The sequence below is a fragment of the Temnothorax longispinosus genome, chromosome 3, assembly GCF_030848805.1.
Source record: "Temnothorax longispinosus isolate EJ_2023e chromosome 3, Tlon_JGU_v1, whole genome shotgun sequence".
Lineage (NCBI taxonomy): Eukaryota > Metazoa > Arthropoda > Insecta > Hymenoptera > Formicidae > Temnothorax > Temnothorax longispinosus.
This window is the reverse complement of record NC_092360.1, coordinates 7,221,820-7,240,075: the sequence shown is the minus strand read 5'-3', so window position 1 is coordinate 7,240,075 and position 18,256 is coordinate 7,221,820. Positions and strand designations below refer to the sequence as shown.

The following is an 18,256-nucleotide window of genomic DNA, read 5'->3' as shown; positions in this document are numbered from 1 at the left end:
TTATCATAGACCACATATAATGTTCATGGATTATATATAATCTAGACGAGAGCGTTAGGGAAAGGCTTATCTCTTATGAAGATAGACAGAATATATATGTGTAATGAATCATAGTTACAATATAGTGTAACACCTTGCGATAGTAGCGCATCGTGTAAGAATACAATAATGCTTATTATAAATTCGATCGCATGTTATATCCTTTCGAGCACAACATGTGTTTCGAGTTGATTGTAAAAGTTGTACCTCTCTGTACATATCAAAGAGTGAGAACAAGATCGGCCCCATTTTTCTCGCATTCGATTTTGATCATAAAGTAGGTACCAAACGAAAGGTCTCGTCAATCTGATTACGGATATGTCAGTCTCAGAATGTACCTATTTACCGTTCCAGAGATATCGGGCTCCAAAAATTCCAAAACCAATAGATGGTGCCTGTTATGAACGTTCTCGGTAATGTCAATCTCGGGGTAGAATATACGACTCGGGTCAGAAAGAATCCCCGTATATCCTATCCCGAGATTGACATTACCGAGAACGTTCATAACAGGCACCATCTATTGGTTTTGGAATTTTTGGAACCCGATATCTCTAAAACGGTAAATAGGTACACTCTGAGACTGACATATCTGTAATCAGATTAACAAGACCTTTCGTTTGGTACCTACTTTATGACCAAAATCGAATGCGAAAAAAATAGGGCCATTTGCCTATAGATACTTGTTCTCACTCTTTATTTTCAATTCCTTTCTTCCTTTCAGCTTTAAAAATATATTTTTTAGCTTTATAAATATATTAATATCGCAGTAACTATTTAATGATTATTTAATATTATTACTTGTGTGTGACGATTATTTGATAAATGTGATGAAAATATGTATAACCCTTACGGTACAGGGTGAAGGAATATGCAACGTAAGTATAATAAAATATATGTAAATATAAATTAAAATAATATATGCAATAATGATTGTACCATTATAACATTACGAAGAAAATTTTATTTAAAAAATAATAGCTGTTAAATCTACGAGTTTATATAAAAAAATGAAAAGCTTTTGTCATTCTAATAACTAATTATTTTGAAAAAAATTTACATAATTATTTTTCCATAGTTATATTCTATTTTCTTTCTAAATAATGTTATAATATTGTTTTCTTTTATGAAAGCAATTTTAATGTCATCAATAGGAATTTTCAATCAAGCACACAGACTCTCGGAAAACGTAATTAGATAATTGTTACAAAAACGTTTAAAAACATAGTTATTGTTAAATATACGGTGTATAACAAGAAATTTTGACGAATAATAATGTATCATTTACGTGTATTAATTGCATATACTATTTTAACAGGGTGATTCCAGTGGCACACTCGTTGCCGATGGCATCTTGACTGGTATCGTATCCTTTGGTATGTTTTCATGTGGTAGAGTGGCTTTCCAGATATATGTATACACCAGAGTGTTTTACTACAGAGACTTGATTAAATTTCATACAGGAATTTAATTCAACAATAACACCGCGTTAGAAGTATATGCCAATCTAATATCACCTTAAAATTTCTGACAATTACGGCACCCGAGAAAAAAATGGGTACAATATCGTCAGATATAAAAATATTTGTATAATACATGTAATTTTATATGATTATTGTTGCGGTCTACTTGACGCTACAAATGCTTCGAAACATTCCTCTTCTCCTTTGTTTCAATGAAGAAAGAAGGAGAAGAAGAACGCTTCAAAGCATTTATAGCGTCAAGTGGATCGCACAGCCTATATAATATATAATCAGATCCAAAATTTGGCGCGATGTAATCTTATCTTTATATAATCATATTCGACTTAATCTTATTATATGAACAAGATTTAGTTGAATATAATTATATATGACAACAGATCTTGTTGAATATGATTATATATATATAAATCATATTATTATTATTTTAGAACATATCAACAAGAATCAACGACAAATATATTCTATTTGACGGATTGTATAAGACAGTAAAAATTAATTATTTAAGAGTTTTATTTGTAGACAGATTTTATAAATGTAAATGAATAATTGCGCGTTTAGACAAGTATTTCAGAAACGCGTAATGCGAAATAATATCTTCATTTATTTAAATTGATTTATTTTTAATAAAAAACTATGTTATTCTTATAATACTGTCTTGTAATATTATTTGAATATACCCACCCCCAACAATATATTAAATATCAAACATGCCTTATTAGTAATAAATAATTTAGCTATCTATTTATACAATAGGTTAGTAACAAAACATATTATACGCATTAGCATATTTATACACTTGTATTTTAAAAATGTTCAAAATCATGTTTTATAAGTCAAAAACAGATCAGTTGATTAATGGTATTTTAATTCAAAACCACATTGTATGCAAAAATATTTTGTTAATATATCTGGAATAAATACTTTGTCTTAAGAATAATGAGCAATCTCTTAATATATTCATATATATATTTATATATATTACGCACAAAATATAAAATATGTAACTTCTCCCGCTATATTTCAGAGGTATAAATATATAATCGTAATACAAATAGTGCTGACTCAAGAGAGTTTAAGCGAAAAAATATTATCATCCCCGACGATACTATTCTGCGAACGCCTCCCTCTTACCTGCGCAAAAAGATAACGTGGATCAATACGTGGAAAATTGATTAATTTTGATCAACGGTTATATAAATCGAAGATAACGCGCTTCATGGGCCTCAGTAACCGTCACTATGCTTTCTATTACCGGTCTCACAATCGCGTGCGCTGCAATATATTACAGCACCTATGGTAAGTGTATTCTGAAAATCTTATTAATGAGGAAATGTAAATTGAGTGCATTACGAGCTTCGACGCATCACGAATAATTCGAACGTGTATTACAACGATATTGCTCGATCGGATTGTTACGTAATTTCCGTCACGCGCTTATTTGATCGTCCGAATGAGTTGCATTTTGTCTCAGTTTTGTAATAAACCTAAATATCGCAATAATTATTTAAAAAATTATCTTTTAGTGCTTATCGTATATTTCTAAACGTAACGTAGCACATCTGTTCAGTAAATTTTTATCGCATATTTTAAAAACGACGTGGCGATCTAAGCCCATAACTTTAAAAATTGTGTTAAATTATATTATATTGAAATTTATATATATTTGCTCGTAACTTATTTCGCGCGCGCGTGCATTTTTAAACGTAATCTATATTATTTATATGCAAAGAATAACTATTAAAGTAAAGAAAGAAAATTAATATATAAAAAGACAAAAGTTATATTATATATAATGACAAGAGTTTTATATTTGTATAGCTAATTTAGCATTGATACTTTTAGAATCGTATTATGCAGGAAAATAAAAATATTTTCAATCGGTAGGGTGTCTGGCAGACACGCAAGTCGTCGGCGGCACCGATGCTCCAGATGGTATGTATCCTTATCAAGTATCATTGAAGGATGCAACCAATGGAAGGCATTTTTGCGGTGGGGCCATCGTTAGCAAGAAATATATTATTACCGCAGCGCACTGCTTGGAAGGGTATGCATATCTTCTTTTCCTTTCCACAGTCCAAAACATTTAACTGTCTAATTCTTATTCATTAATGCATTTTGTACATTTGTAATTTTGTAAAAGAAGAAAGCTATCATTATATACCGTCTAAATGCAAGTTTAATATGGAACAAAATTATAAAAATATGAGAAATTTGGAAAAACATGCAACAATTTTTTATATCTCTAGAGATATATGATTTATATTATTTATATAATCAAGATTACCTCTCCACTCAGACATTCAGACAAGTATAATAGCGTTAAATGAATATTAAAACAAAAAAATCATCTTTTAGACTCCTAAATTAAATCAAAGCGAAGTAATCATAAACTTTACTGATTGTTACAGTCGGCGATATCCATCCGACATTCAAATCGGCGTTGGAAACAATCATCTTCAGTCTCAAATTATATATACCGCAAATGCTCTAATAATACACGATAATTACAACAAGGCGAAACACCTTAATGACATTGGTTTAATTAAATTATCGAAAGACATCACATTCAATAAAACCATCACATCGACAGCTCTAATATCTGACAACAAGAATTTTGAAGGTGTTAGATTGCAAGTATCTGGTTGGGGAAGACTCTGGGTAAATATAAGAAATATATCTAATATCTCATTTAAAATTATCTATCAAAATTATCTAACCAAAATTTATACAAAGGCGAGTTTTGACAAATATTATTGTACAGCTCTCGAGAACTTTCAAGGACGATATATTATATTCTTTATCATTTCTATATCAAACCTAAGGTGTCAGGCATTAGTTTAAAACACTTTATTTTCAGGCGGGCGGCCCGATTCCAGCACGCCTGCAACATGTCACAGTAACAGGAGATTCTCAAAAGAGATGCGCTGCGATGTACGCACGTCCCCTACACAATATCACTATCACCGATGGTCATATATGCACCCTTGAATCGATAGGTAAAGGAGTTTGCAATGTAAGTATATAATTGTAAAATAAATCGTGCACGCGTTTATCTTATAACAACCTTTATCGCGCTAAAAATTATAAAAAATTTTAGTAGAAAAAAAAGAGTAATCGTCGTTGCTTTATCTATGTTGATATCAGATTAATAAGGAATGACGAATGACATTTCTATCGTTCAGATAATTTGTTAGAACTAGTTCTGATAGAAAAACGGTTAATTGCTTTACAAAAACAACTTTAAAGTGACGATTATTAACGTCACGCGCTGATATCTAGAGAATCAATATTTCGATGAAAAATTCTGGCGAATATTACTACATTAAATATACGCTATCTCCGCAGGGTGATTCCGGTGGTGCGCTCACTTACGAAGACAAACTAGTTGGCATCGTGTCTTTTGGTGTTCCATGCGCCGAGGGCGAACCGGATGTGTTCACTAAGGTGTACTACTACAAAGACTGGGTCAATAAATATATTAATGCAGGCTGCAACCAACAATTAAACATTCTTCTCGGACTTTTTACAACGTATCTGTGCATACATTCATTTTTGTAGATACGTATATTTTATTGCGCGTGCCTGTGATCGGTTAATTTTAATTATTGATGCAGAATATTGCATAAGAATGTAAATAAAGATCTTAAGAAAAAATTGTATCGTTACGGATAATGTTTTATAAGTTATAAAATTTCTCTTCTATTACATGTAATATACGTATATCTATATATAAAATATATTATCCAAGTATATTTCGATATGTACAAGATTGAAATTAATTTATTGAACGTATAATTTTTCCTAAGATTCTTTGAAAAGCATAAAAAAAATATTTCCAGAATACTTCCAGAAATTGTGCATAAAGTTAACATTGCGGCCTATCAAGTTAGTGCGTACAAAATGTTGGATATTTTAATGAAACATTTAATTAAAACATTATACTTTAAAACAAATAAAGCTTTATTTAATCAAAATAAGCTTCATTGTCATCAATACATACGTACATTTACCCTAATAATTTTACAATAAATATATACAATTTCTAAAAAAAAATGTATCTTTAAAATGAATTAATTGTCTTACAGCTCTCTCTCTCTCTCTCTCTCTCTCTCTCAATAAAAAAAATTTTACTTAGAAGAAAATTTAAGTAGTAGAAACTAAGTCTCTTAGAATATCACTATCAATTAAAACTTTATCATGTGACTTATTTTGCAGAAAAAAATTTTTACGTTAAAATTTTTAAAACTAACACTATACTGTTCTTTATTAACATTGTTTTCTCTAAAAGCTCTGTTAATATTGCGAGTAGCTACAGTAGCATTATTTCCCAATTTGAATTCATATAAGAAAACTATACATATTTCATTAAAATTCATAGTTATATTTTAAACTTTAAACAATAAAATCAAAACGCGTGTTTAAAAAAAGCTTTATGAACACAGAAATAATAAGCGTAACTATAATTATAAACGATTAAATTATATAATATTTTTCTATAAAACTAATAATATGACTGAAACATACCAATACTTTCAATTAGCGAAATCCGATATTTCACATGCACCAACCTAATAGACAGCATATCTATTTTATACCAATTATTCAAGTCAATTGCATTAGTATCAAACAAGACGCAATGAAAGCCAATTAAATTACTCATTAGTTGATAAAGTTACTTAGCTTTGACTCACTCCTTAAAGCGAATTAATTTATCTCCGGAAATTAAATCTCTGGAAATGATCGACGATTAAGATGATTTCAGAGAAAACAAGCAAACAATAGTAGACATGTTTAATATACAGGGTGTTTCAAAATTGCATGGCACTATGTTTTAGGGAAATATTTTTTAGGTCAAAATAGCCCAAAAAGTTTATATAAACATATGTTTCAAACTTATTTATTAATAAGATATTAAAGAGTAAGATTATGTTTAAAACATTTAATAGTATATTGTGCACCAAGGGGCGAAAGTAACGTTTTTCAGACGAGTGGGAAGTTTGCCGCCCGAGCCTTCGGCTCGGGCGGCAAATCACACGAGTCTGAAAAAGCTTTCGCCCCGAGGTGCACACGATATTTTTCACAATCTCTTTACGGAAAGTTCGACCTCCATGCCTAGAGAAAGGCGAAAGTGGCCATTTCACGCCAGGACGGCATAGTAACCACGAAAGTAACCACTTTTCTCCCTAGGGCGGAAAGTGATCACTTTCGTCCCTAGAGCGGAAAGTGGCCACTTTCGTCCCTGTTTAGCAGGACAAAAGTGATCACTTTTCGCCCTAGGGAGGAAAGTGGTTACTTTCGTCCCGCTAATACCGTCCTGGCGTGAAATTGGCTACTTTCGCCCCTCTCTACAGGCATGGAAAGTCGAACTTTCCGTGGAGGTGTTGTGAAAAGTATGTTTTCAAAGTGGTCGCCATTTTGTTGAATGCAGCATTCAGCACAGTGCCTGATTATTCTTATTTTATATAGAATTGAATGAAGTCTTCAGTTTAAGGATGTATGGGTGACATCTCAAAGCATTACCAAAAATCTAAAAATTTCATAGATTGTTTTATTATTACGTCTAAGTATTTGTGTAAAATTTCAGCACAATTCTCTTACTGGTTTAAAAGTTATTGTAATTAAGGATGTATTGGAGGTATTTCAAATATATTCAGAACCCTTACAAAAAAGTATTACTAGCTGGTTAGTAATAAATACTTATTTTGTGTATTAATAATACTAAAATTAAGTATTTATTAGTACTTGAATCACTGTGATCCAAGTATTGCATAGTATTTTATTACTGGTCAGTAATTTATGAAAGTAGTATTTAATACAGGACGAGTATTGAATACTTAGTATTAAATTTCTGATGAGAAAGCATTTAATATTAGGTGAAAAATACTTGTGTAATAAATACTTGTGTTGAATTACTGATGAGTATTTCAATGTTAGTACTGAAGTACTGAACCAAGGATTCCATGTGTAATAAATCACTGGCCAGTATTTAATATTAATACTCAAGTACTGAACTGAATATTCCATGTGAAATTAATCACTGACCAGTACTACAATTTGTATAGAAACATTATAATAAGTAATTCCTGATAATATTAAGGAAAAGAGATAAAAGTAAGGCACAAATACATTTTATATGAAGGTCTGTACTAATTCGTCTTGATAAAAGTGTACAAGTTTTGAAATAGTACTGAGGATATCATTTTAATATTCAATTCAAAATTTTATTACTCTTTTTAAACTGAATTTGTTTCTTAAGATGATTTTTGAAAAATTATATATTTGCGCTGGTTATGACACATGTAGACTATATATAACACTTACATCAAATTAAGAAGTAGTCTACCACGTAAGGCAGTTGGCTCACGATCCAGAGGTCCCGAGTTCGATCCCACCAAGGTAAGTGTTTTTCAAATACGAGAAAATATTTATAATTATAGACTGCATCTTAAGAAACAAATTTAGTTATAAAATAGTAATAAAATTTCGAAAAAAAAAAAATTTTTTTTTTTATGCCGGGTAAATATCGGAAATCGAAATATTGGTGAGTAATTCAATACTAAGCACCAGTAGTTCTGTGTAGTATTAATCACTACCTATAATATTTATCACTACCAGTATTTTCCCAGTATTTCCCAAATAATATTGACAGTATTAAATCACTGAGATTTTAAGTATTTAGTCAGTAATACTTTTTTGTAAGGGAAAGTGCTGTAAATTGCTTCTAAATTAAATTAAAAATACTCTGTAAAACTTAAAAGTTATTTAAGTTTAAAGATGATAAAATTAACATTATCCCTTATAGAGAATCGACACTTTCCTGTAAATATAAATAAAATATAAATAAACCATTAAGATATTTCTTAAACTTTTTTTATGTGTAAAACAGACATCATTGATATTGTATTTTAAGTTTCAAAATTTTTTGCCACAAAAAATTTTTTTAATTGTTTAAACAATACTAATTATTTAAATAACAAAAAATCATACTCAAACTGTTAACGGTAATCCCTTCTAACATATAAAAAATTTTGAGTTGTTTGACATACATGCAAAGTCTTCTTTTATTGAAAGTTTAACTTTTAGCAAGGACTGTACGACACATACATCCTTAATGTAGACCTATTGATCTGCACGCAAGAAGAATTAAGAATTAAGAAATCGCATAATGGAAGCTGCAGCAATTATTAGAAATAATCCTGATGCCATAAGATATATGCCAGAGAAACATGGATACATCGTGCTAAATGCTTTAACAAAATAGCGGCCACTTCGAAAACATACTTTAAATGTTTTACTGTTAAACATAATCTTTACACTATAATATCTTACTAATAAATAAGTTAGGGACATATGTTTATATAAACTTTTTTGTTCATTATGACCTAGAAAATATTTCCCTAAAATATAGTGATGCATACTAAAATAGCAAAATGTAAAAAGATATCGAAATTAAAACCATTTGAAATAAATTAATTTCAAACATTTACGATCTAGTTTTACCGGACGAGATAAATTGTAATTTGTTTTTAATTTTTTTTTACACATAAAAAATAAAGTTTTGTAGAAACTATCTCTTTAATTAAGTAAAATATATTTCAGTAAATATTTTTTGTTTTTTATTAAAATGCTGAATTATTGTATTTTATTTTATAGTAACTATAGATAAAATTAAATAATTTTTTAACTATTTTTTATCAAAAACCATTTATTTCCGAGTTACAAAGAATTTTCTACAGCAGATGTTCCATCGATGTGCCTTCCATTCATTTCAACATGCAATTCGGCACACTTTCTCATTGAAGATATTAAATAAAAAGTATTTAATATAAAAGTATTAGTATTATTTAATATACTTTTTGAGTTGCTATTATTAAAAATATTATAATAATTAATATAATTATGTTATTATTATTATTTTTTATTATTATTATATTAAAGTTATTACTATCATTTAGTTTACAATTTTTTCAACTATCGAATTATATCCCCTTATCCCTGTGTGTGTCTACCCCCGAATCCCTACCACCCGTGTCCATGCATATTCCGATCTTTAATCTATCTATTTTTCTACCTACCCGTGTTACAATCTAATATAAATGTAATACAAATCTTCAATTAAGGTCACGAGACGAATTATAAAAGGAACCTGATTTGCTGGTTAATCCAGCGAGATACCTCAAAGTGACACTGGGAAATGTAAAATTGGAGGTTTTAATACGCGCGCGATTGGGATTCAATTGGTATTTTTCCAGTCTCGCACACACACACACACACACACACATGCGAGAAAATATAAAGAAAACAGCCCTACTTGGAGCAAATAAACAGTTGTAGTAAAAATAGAAAAATTTCTCGATGTAAAAACTGGCCGCAAAAACCGACCACGAAAATGCGAAGATGCGTGATTGTTCATGCGGCACGCATCTCTCTTGAAACTTTATCAAGTAAGATACAAAATAAATGACGTAAAATCCGAAAAAAGGAAAATTTCCGCGCAATTGTATTATAATTGGATATTATAATTAATCAATAATCGCGTTGATATAATTGAATAATATATCCAAATCTTTATAAGCTTACATATCAATATAAATATATCCCATTTTTAATTTTCTACTAAAATTATTTTATATAATGTATTCATATACCCATATTACTGCAAAATTGAATACATAATTGTACTATACGATCAACTCTAAAATAATTTAAAAAATTTCAGAACGTTTCTGGACAGAATATTTACAATCTCACATCATATGTTAATTCTGTGTTACTTGATTGGCATAAAGCCAATTTCTTAATAAAAAATAGATGGATAAGCTACAAAAAATTAGGGTTAAATCAATGCTTCGTTAAAATAAATTTTAGTAATTAATAACAATTATCATGTTTTCTATAAAATAAATTAAATAATAAGATCAAAATATTTCTTAACCTTTCTATTCATGTGTATTTATGCATACTGCCACGCTTGTTTTTATGCATACTGAAATTCTAAATATATTGCTTCTTGCATCGATTTATATAATACTTAATCTTGGATAAGTATATGAAAGGAATAAATAGGTAAAAAGAATACATCCTAACTAATTCTTTAATTCATAACTTTTCCCTACAGATATTTTTTTACAACATCTAATACAATATCTTATTTATTCTTATTTTGTTTAAGGAAAATAATGTCATAAAAATAATTCTTTAAAGAATTCTAAATAAAAATTTTCTGTTTCAAAAATTATTACTTTAATTGTCACAGTATTATTTTACTTTTTATATTTCTGTTGTGTTTCTCAAATATTTATTATTCTAATTATAAGTGGTTTTAATCTACGTAATAAAATTTCGAAAATTTAATCTATTGTGTATCTTATACTAATTCAAATTCACAAAATAAAATTCTAATATATTTCGACAAAACATTTTGTCATATATTTATTTAAGATTTAAAATTTTAATCAAAAATTATTTATACAGAACGCGGTAGTTCGTCAACATAATTCGATTAAGAATGAGCTAGCTCTTTGCGAACTCCATGCGTACAAAGTGTGCGAGTATTTCCTCAAGCACAATCGCATAAATATATCAATAAATAAGTAATACCAAGATTAAATATTTTCCGCAATTAGTTTTAGCCCATCCATTTTAAGGCAACAAATCTACGAGATTTAGTATTTTTATACTATAATTGTCATAATTCAATATGTATCGAAATACAAATTTACTCTATATTTGATTTAATCGTAGATTCGTTACCTCAATAAAAACAATTTCGACTCATCGACCCGATGCGCAACAAGCGGAGTAATTCAGTCAGCTACGGTGATACTGTAACACATAAACATAAGATTCAAATTAAAGAAGCGCTCAAAATGATCAGCATTTTAAAAGATAATTGTTACGCGCCTTTAATTCGTCTTTCAATGAGATATTTCGAAATACAATTGTCTATTTATCTAAAAAGATCTTTACAAAAATAAAATTTTGGATAATTTCTCTTTCTCTAATTACTTCTAATTTATCGAGATAAAGCAATACGAATAAATAATTATTAATTTTATGCAGATAAGAGATGATACTCACCTCAAGGTTGCTCCGCCGGGGCCCGATGTCTCTCTCAGACTTCCTCCTCCTCTCAGAACGTCAGGCCTCCTTCTCATTCTCCTCCTCTCACCACACAGGACACTTGCGAGAAACACTCGCGGATAATAAGCTACAATCGCACGCGGACTAATTATCAGTAAAAGTCTTTCGCGCGATACTGTATTATACCCCCGTTTAAAAAGCCCGTAAAAAGAATATTCCATCAAATACGCCGTAATATTTTTCAAATAGACTTTGACAAAGTCCTTTAGTCCGATTACTTAAACGGCACACACTCCCGAAGCAAACGCGACGAACCGGCTGCGGTTCGTTTATTCAATTAAATCGGCGGACGCGAGGGTACGGTCAGCTTCCCCGTCTTTGGATTTTTATCCAAGCAGGACAAGAGTTTTACTTGGGTAAAATCCTCGTACTGGGCCTTCCCACCTCGCCAAGGTCGTACCCATGGGAAGAAAGTACTTTATATTACTATGTAATATATCGTATCGATTCATTCCGCGTTCATCACTGCGTTATTTTTTATAACGGCGACGAAATGTTCTAAGATATCGGCAACTTGGCGCGATACTACGCGGAAAAGCGGCAATGATTCAATCTCTTATGCCTTCTTTAAAAGTCTAATTTTTAGTTTAATTTTTTAAAATGTTTAACATATATTTACGCTTTCTATTTGGCGCATTTTCTGATTTCAAAATTCTTTTTGAAAAACATTTTTAACATTTTTAAAATTAAGACATGCTAAACAACACTTATTTGTTATCTAAATATATGTATTTTGTACGAAAATTAAAACCGTTTATATTGCAGTGCACAATTATTTTTTACTTTCGACTGGATATATTAAAACAATTTTGTACAAAAGATTTTTTTAAATAATATATATGTATAACAGTTTTTCATACTAAAGTATTAACGCGTACGCTTACATAGTTACTTCCTTTATCTCTTTTCAGAAGGATAATTTTAACACGAAGATAACGCACGAATGGATACGCGGAAAATTGATAATTTTCACCGACGGTTATATAAATTGAAGATAACGCGTTTCATGCGCCTCAGTACCACTCTATCTTTCTTTACTAGTCTGTCAAATATCACTATGTTTTCTATTACTAGTCTCATATTCGCGTGTCTAATATATTACGGTGCTCATGGTAAATATATTTGTGAAAATCATATTAATTAAGGATGTAAATTGAGCGTATTATGGAGCTGTAACACATTACGAATAATTCAAACATGTATTACAACGATATTGTTTGACCGGATTAATTGTTACGGAACTTCCGTCGCGCACTTATCTGCAGATAATATCATGATATCATCCGAGTGAGTTGCATTTCGTCTCAGTTTCGTATAAGCGAATATATCGCAGTAATTATTTTACAAATTATCTGTTTAGTGTTTTTCGTATATTTTAAAACGTCACATAGCCGTATCTGTTCAGCATTTACCGCATATTTTAAAAACGACGCGGTGAGCTTAACCCGTAATTTAATTATTTTAAAGATTTTGATAAAATATTATATTAAATATATTATATTAAAATATATACTCGCTTATAACTTATTTCGTATTCTAAAACGTAATCTGTATTATTATATGTGAAATATAACAATTAAAATAAAGGAGAAACTTAATATATAAAAAAATAAGAGTTTATAATATAGCTAATTTGCTATTGATATTTTTAGCATCAATGCTATAGCGCGAGAAAATAAAAATATTTTTAATTTGTAGGTTTGCCACGTCCGCAAATCGTCGGCGGCACCGATGCTCCGGACGGCCTGTATCCTTATCAAGTATCATTGAACGATCGTTACACTCAAACACATCTCTGCGGTGGGGCCATCGTTAGCAAAAGATATATTATTACCGCGGCGCACTGTTTGGAACGGTATGTATGTCCTATTTTATTTCAGTCCAAAACATTTGCCTGTTTAATTCTTATCCGAATAATTATTGCATGTTGCACATTTACAATTTTGTCAAAAAAGAAAGTTATTATTATATACCGTTTAAATGCAAATAAATATAATGAGACGGAATTATAAAAAAATGAAAAATTTGGAAAAACACTTAACAATTCTCGATATCTAGATATCACTTATGCTGTTTATATGTAATTATAATTACCTCTTCTCTTAAACATTCAAACATATATGTATATTCTTAAATAAATATCAAAATAAAAGAATTAATCCTTTACAGTAGCTTTTAAATTAAATACAAGCAAAGTAATCGGAATCTTTATTGATTGTTACAGTCTCAATCCACGCAATGTTATCATTGGCGTTGGAAGCAATCTTCTTTATTCTCAAACTACATATAAGGCGGAGGACTTAATAATACACCCTAATTATACAAGAATCATTAAAATCATAAACGATATTCCAGTACTCATTAACGTCATTAACGATATTGGTTTAATTAAGCTAAAGAAAGACATCAAATTTAATAGCAACACCAAACCGATAGCTTTAGTATCTTCCGACAAGAATTTTGATGGAGTTAAAGGTTTAATAGTTACTGGTTGGGGAAATACTTCGGTAAGTATAAAAAATACATCTATCTCATTCAAAATCATCCAAAATTATACAAGAACAAGTTTTGACAAGTATCTATTATTTAAAGCTGCCGAGAGTTTCAAAAGACACATTCTTTATCATTTCTATTTTAAAACTAAGCATCAGGCATTAAGTTAAATACACTTAATTGTACCAAAACCAATGGTCGAATCGTCACGATGATTATCTGCCAATTGTAGTTGGTTAAAATGAATTCTAATTGTTATATAAATACACTTTTGTTTCAGCCGAACGGCCCTACTCCAGAACATCTGCAACAAATCATAGTGACGGGATATTCTCAAGAGACGTGCCGCAGTAATTATTACGCCGATATCCGCGAACATCAAGTATGCACTCTTGAAGCGGGTAAAGGAATATGCGATGTAAGTATATAATCATAAATTAAATCGTGCACACGTTTATCTCATGACAACCCTTATCTCGGTAGAAAATATAAAAAACAAACAGAAAATTATATGTTTTGTTTCGCCAATAATTGATTAACGAGAAAATCTCTATTTTTATAATCGACAACGTTTGGCTAGTGTCGTGACAGTTCAACCATTGGTTTTGGTCGGATTAATCGTCACGACTTTTTCGATCATGGGTTTTTCGACCAAAACCAATGGTCGAACTGTCACGACACTAGCCAAACGTTGTTGATTATAAAAACAGAGATAAAAAAGAAATTTAAAAAAAGAGTAATCGTCCTTGCTTTATCTACCTTGATACCAGATTAATAAGAATTGTATATTGTGCACCAAGGAGAGAAAATAGCGTTTTTCAGACGAGTGTGAAGTTTGCCGACCTCGCCTTCGGCTCGGGCGGCAAATCATACGAATCTGAAAAAGCTTTCGACCCGAGGTGCACACGATATTTTTCACAACACTTTTACGAAAATGTTCGACTTCCATGCCTAGAGAGGGGCGAGAGTGGCCAATTTTACGCCAGGGCTTACTTTCCTCCCTAGGGAAGAAAATTGATACTTTCCACCCGGCATAGCGGAGGTAACAATTTTCCGCCCACTATGCCGGATGGAAAGTATCAATTTTCTTCCCTAGAGAAGAAAATAAGCCCTGGCGTGAAATTGGGCAATTTCGCTCCTCTCTACAGACATGGAAAGTTCGACTTTCCATGTTTGTAGAGAGGGGCGAAAGTGACCAATTTCACGCCAGGACAGCATTAGCGGGACGAAATTGATCACTTTCCGCTCTAGGAAGGAAAGTGGTTACTTTCGTCCCACTATGCCGTCCTGGCGTGAAATGGCCACTCTCGCCTCTCTCTAGGCATGGAGGTCGAACTTTCCGTAAAGATATTGTGAAAAATATCGTGTGCACCTCGGGGCGAAAGCTTTTTCAGACTCGCCTTCGGCTCGGGCGGCAAACTTCACACTCGTCTGAAAAACGCTACTTTCGCCCCTTGGTGCACAATATACTAATTCTATCATTCAGTTAATCTCTGTTAAAGCTAATCAGAACTACTTCTAATAGAAAAGCAATTAATTGCTTCAAACAACTTTAAAGTAGTAATTATTTACGTCACGCAATATCTAGAAAATCGATATGTCGATGGAAAATTCTGACAAACATTGGTACAAATATTAAATACGCTATCTCCGCAGGGTGATTCCGGTAGTGCGCTTATTTACAATGGCGAGCTAGTTGGCATCGCGTCCTTTAATAGGCCACTATGCGCCGAGGGCAATCCGGATGTGTTCACTAGAGTGTTCCACTACAGAGACTGGGTCAAAGATATTTTGTGCAACTTTTCATTTAGCGACTCAAGTCGACACAAGCGTCATTCTGAATCTTTTCAACATCTAGTGAGCGATAAAGATAGAATGACGCCTGATGTGTCGACTTGTGTCGTTAACTGGAAAGCCCCTATTAATGCAAGCAGCAACCAACAATTAAACATCCTTCTCGGACTTTTTACAACGTATCTGTGCATACATTCATTTTTGTAGATACGTATATTTTATTGCGCGCGCCTGTGATCGGTTAATTTTAATTATTTATGAAAATTGCATAAGAATGTAAATGAAGATCTTAAGAAAAAATTGTATCGTTACGGATAATGTTTTATAAGTTATAAAATTTCTCTTCTATTACATGTAATATATGTATATCTATATGTATAAAATACATTATCCAAGTATATTTCGATATGTACGAGATTAAAATTAATTTATTAAACGCAAAATTTTTCCTAAGATTCTTTGAAAAATATACAAAGAATATTTCCAGAATACTTCCAGAAATTGTGCATAAAGTTAACATTGCGGAATATCAAGTTAGTGCGTACAAATTGTTGGATATTTTAATGAAACATTTAATTAAAACATTATACTTTAAAACAAATAAAGCTTTATTTAATCAAAATAAGCTTCATTGTCATCAATATATACATTTACCCTAATAATTTTACAATAAATATATACCATTTCTAAAAAAAAATGTATTTTAAAATCAATTAATTATCTTACAGCTCTCTCTCTCTCTCTCTCTCTCTCTCTCTCTCTCTCTCTCTCTCTTTCAATAAAAAAAATTTTACTTAGAAGAAAATTTAAGTAGTAGAAACTAAGGCTCTTAGAATACCACTATCAATTAAAACTTTATTATGTGACTTATTTTGCAGAGAAAAATTTCCACGAAAAAATTTCTAAAACTAACACTATACTGTTCTTTATTAACATTGTTTTCTCTAATGGTGCGTCTCCACCTGCGAGTAAGAACTCTCGAGAGCAAAAAGAAAGAGAGAGAGAGAGAGAGAGATACTCTCGAGAGTCTCTCTCTCTTTCTCTCTTTTTGCTCTCGAGAGTTCTTACTCGCAAGTGGACACGCACCATAAAAGCTCTGTTAATATTGCGAGTAGCTACAGTAGCATTATTTTCCAATTTAAATTCATATAAGAAAACTAAACATATTTAAAATTCATAGTTATTTTGAACTTTAAACAATAAAATCAAAACGCGTGTTTAAAAAATAGCTTTATGAACACAGAAATAATAAGCGTAACTATAATTATAAGCGATTAAATTGTATATAATATTTTTCTATAAAACTAATAATATATATGACTGAAACATACCAATACTTTCAATTAGCGAAATCCGACATTTTACATGCACCAACCTAATAGACAGCATATCTATTTTATACATTTCAAGCCAATTGCATTAGTATCAAACAAAACGTAATAAAACAATATACATATATATATAATATATATATATATTTTTTTTTAACTCTCGACAGATGGTAGTTTATTACTTATCAAAGCCAATTAAATTACTCATTAGTTGATAAAGTTACTCAGCTTTAACTCACTCCTTAAAGCGAATTAATTTATCTCCGGTAATTAAATCTCTGGAAATAATCGACGATTAAGATGATTTCAGAGAAAACAAGCAAACAATAGTAGACATGTTTAATATACAGGGTGTTTCAAAATTGCACGGCACTATGTTTTAGGGAAATATTTTCTAGGTCAAAATGAACCAAAAAGTTTATATAAACATGTTTCAAACTTATTTATTAGTAAGATATTAGAGAGTAAGATTATGTTTAAAACATTTAAAGTATGTTTTCGAAGTGGTCGCCGTTTTGTTGAATGCAGTATTCAGCACAATGCCTGATTATTCCTATTTTCTATAAGATTGAATAAAGTCTTCAGTTTAATGTAGACCTATTGGTCTGCACGCAAAAAGAATTAAGAAATCGCATAATGGAAGCTGCAGCAATTATTAAAAATAATCCTAATGCCATAAAATATATACCAGAGAAACATGGATACATCGTGCAAAATGCTGCATTTAACAAAACGGCAGCCACTTCAAAAACATACTTTAAATGTTTTACTGTTAAACATAATCTTTACTTTATCATACTTCAATATCTTACTAATAAATAGTAAGTTAGGGACATATGTTTATATAAACTTTTTTGTTCACTTTGACCTAAAAAATATTTCCCTAAAATATAGTGCCATGCAATTCTGAAACATAGTCAATAGATAGTTTCTACAAAACTTTATTTTTATGTGCAAAAAGAAATTAGAAGCAAA

The 18,256-nt window shown here is 30.6% G+C and overlaps 2 protein-coding genes across 2 annotated transcripts; both read left to right on the top strand.

The window, feature by feature from the left end:
- The first annotated feature begins 2,695 nt into the window (after positions 1-2,695).
- LOC139809667 (chymotrypsin-2-like) lies at positions 2,696-5,497 on the top strand. The gene is made up of 5 exons (XM_071772746.1): positions 2,696-2,816; positions 3,405-3,564; positions 3,929-4,178; positions 4,378-4,533; positions 4,866-5,497. Exons 1-5 carry the CDS (start codon positions 2,759-2,761, stop codon positions 5,076-5,078), a joined length of 837 nt encoding a protein of 278 aa, XP_071628847.1. The 5' UTR covers positions 2,696-2,758; the 3' UTR covers positions 5,079-5,497.
- Positions 5,498-12,650: 7,153 nt separating this feature from the next.
- Positions 12,651-16,356, top strand: LOC139810172 (chymotrypsin-2-like). Its single transcript, XM_071773498.1, has 5 exons — positions 12,651-12,775; positions 13,362-13,518; positions 13,888-14,170; positions 14,437-14,574; positions 15,813-16,356. Exons 1-5 carry the CDS (start codon positions 12,670-12,672, stop codon positions 16,155-16,157), a joined length of 1,029 nt encoding a protein of 342 aa, XP_071629599.1. The 5' UTR covers positions 12,651-12,669; the 3' UTR covers positions 16,158-16,356.
- Positions 16,357-18,256: the final 1,900 nt, after the last annotated feature.

What these genes read in the sequence shown, in the direction of transcription:
- LOC139809667 (XM_071772746.1), top strand. Translation starts at nt 2,759, where the DNA reads ATGCTTTCTATTACCGGTCTCACAATCGCGTGCGCTGCAATATATTAC. An exon ending in GCAGCGCACTGCTTGGAAGG is followed by an intron (nt 3,565 to 3,928) that starts GTATGCATATCT and finishes TGATTGTTACAG; the next exon opens with TCGGCGATATCCATCCGACA. An exon ending in CTGGTTGGGGAAGACTCTGG is followed by an intron (nt 4,179 to 4,377) that starts GTAAATATAAGA and finishes CTTTATTTTCAG; the next exon opens with GCGGGCGGCCCGATTCCAGC.
- LOC139810172 (XM_071773498.1), top strand. Translation starts at nt 12,670, where the DNA reads ATGCGCCTCAGTACCACTCTATCTTTCTTTACTAGTCTGTCAAATATC. An exon ending in AATATATTACGGTGCTCATG is followed by an intron (nt 12,776 to 13,361) that starts GTAAATATATTT and finishes TTTAATTTGTAG; the next exon opens with GTTTGCCACGTCCGCAAATC. An exon ending in CGGGTAAAGGAATATGCGAT is followed by an intron (nt 14,575 to 15,812) that starts GTAAGTATATAA and finishes CTATCTCCGCAG; the next exon opens with GGTGATTCCGGTAGTGCGCT.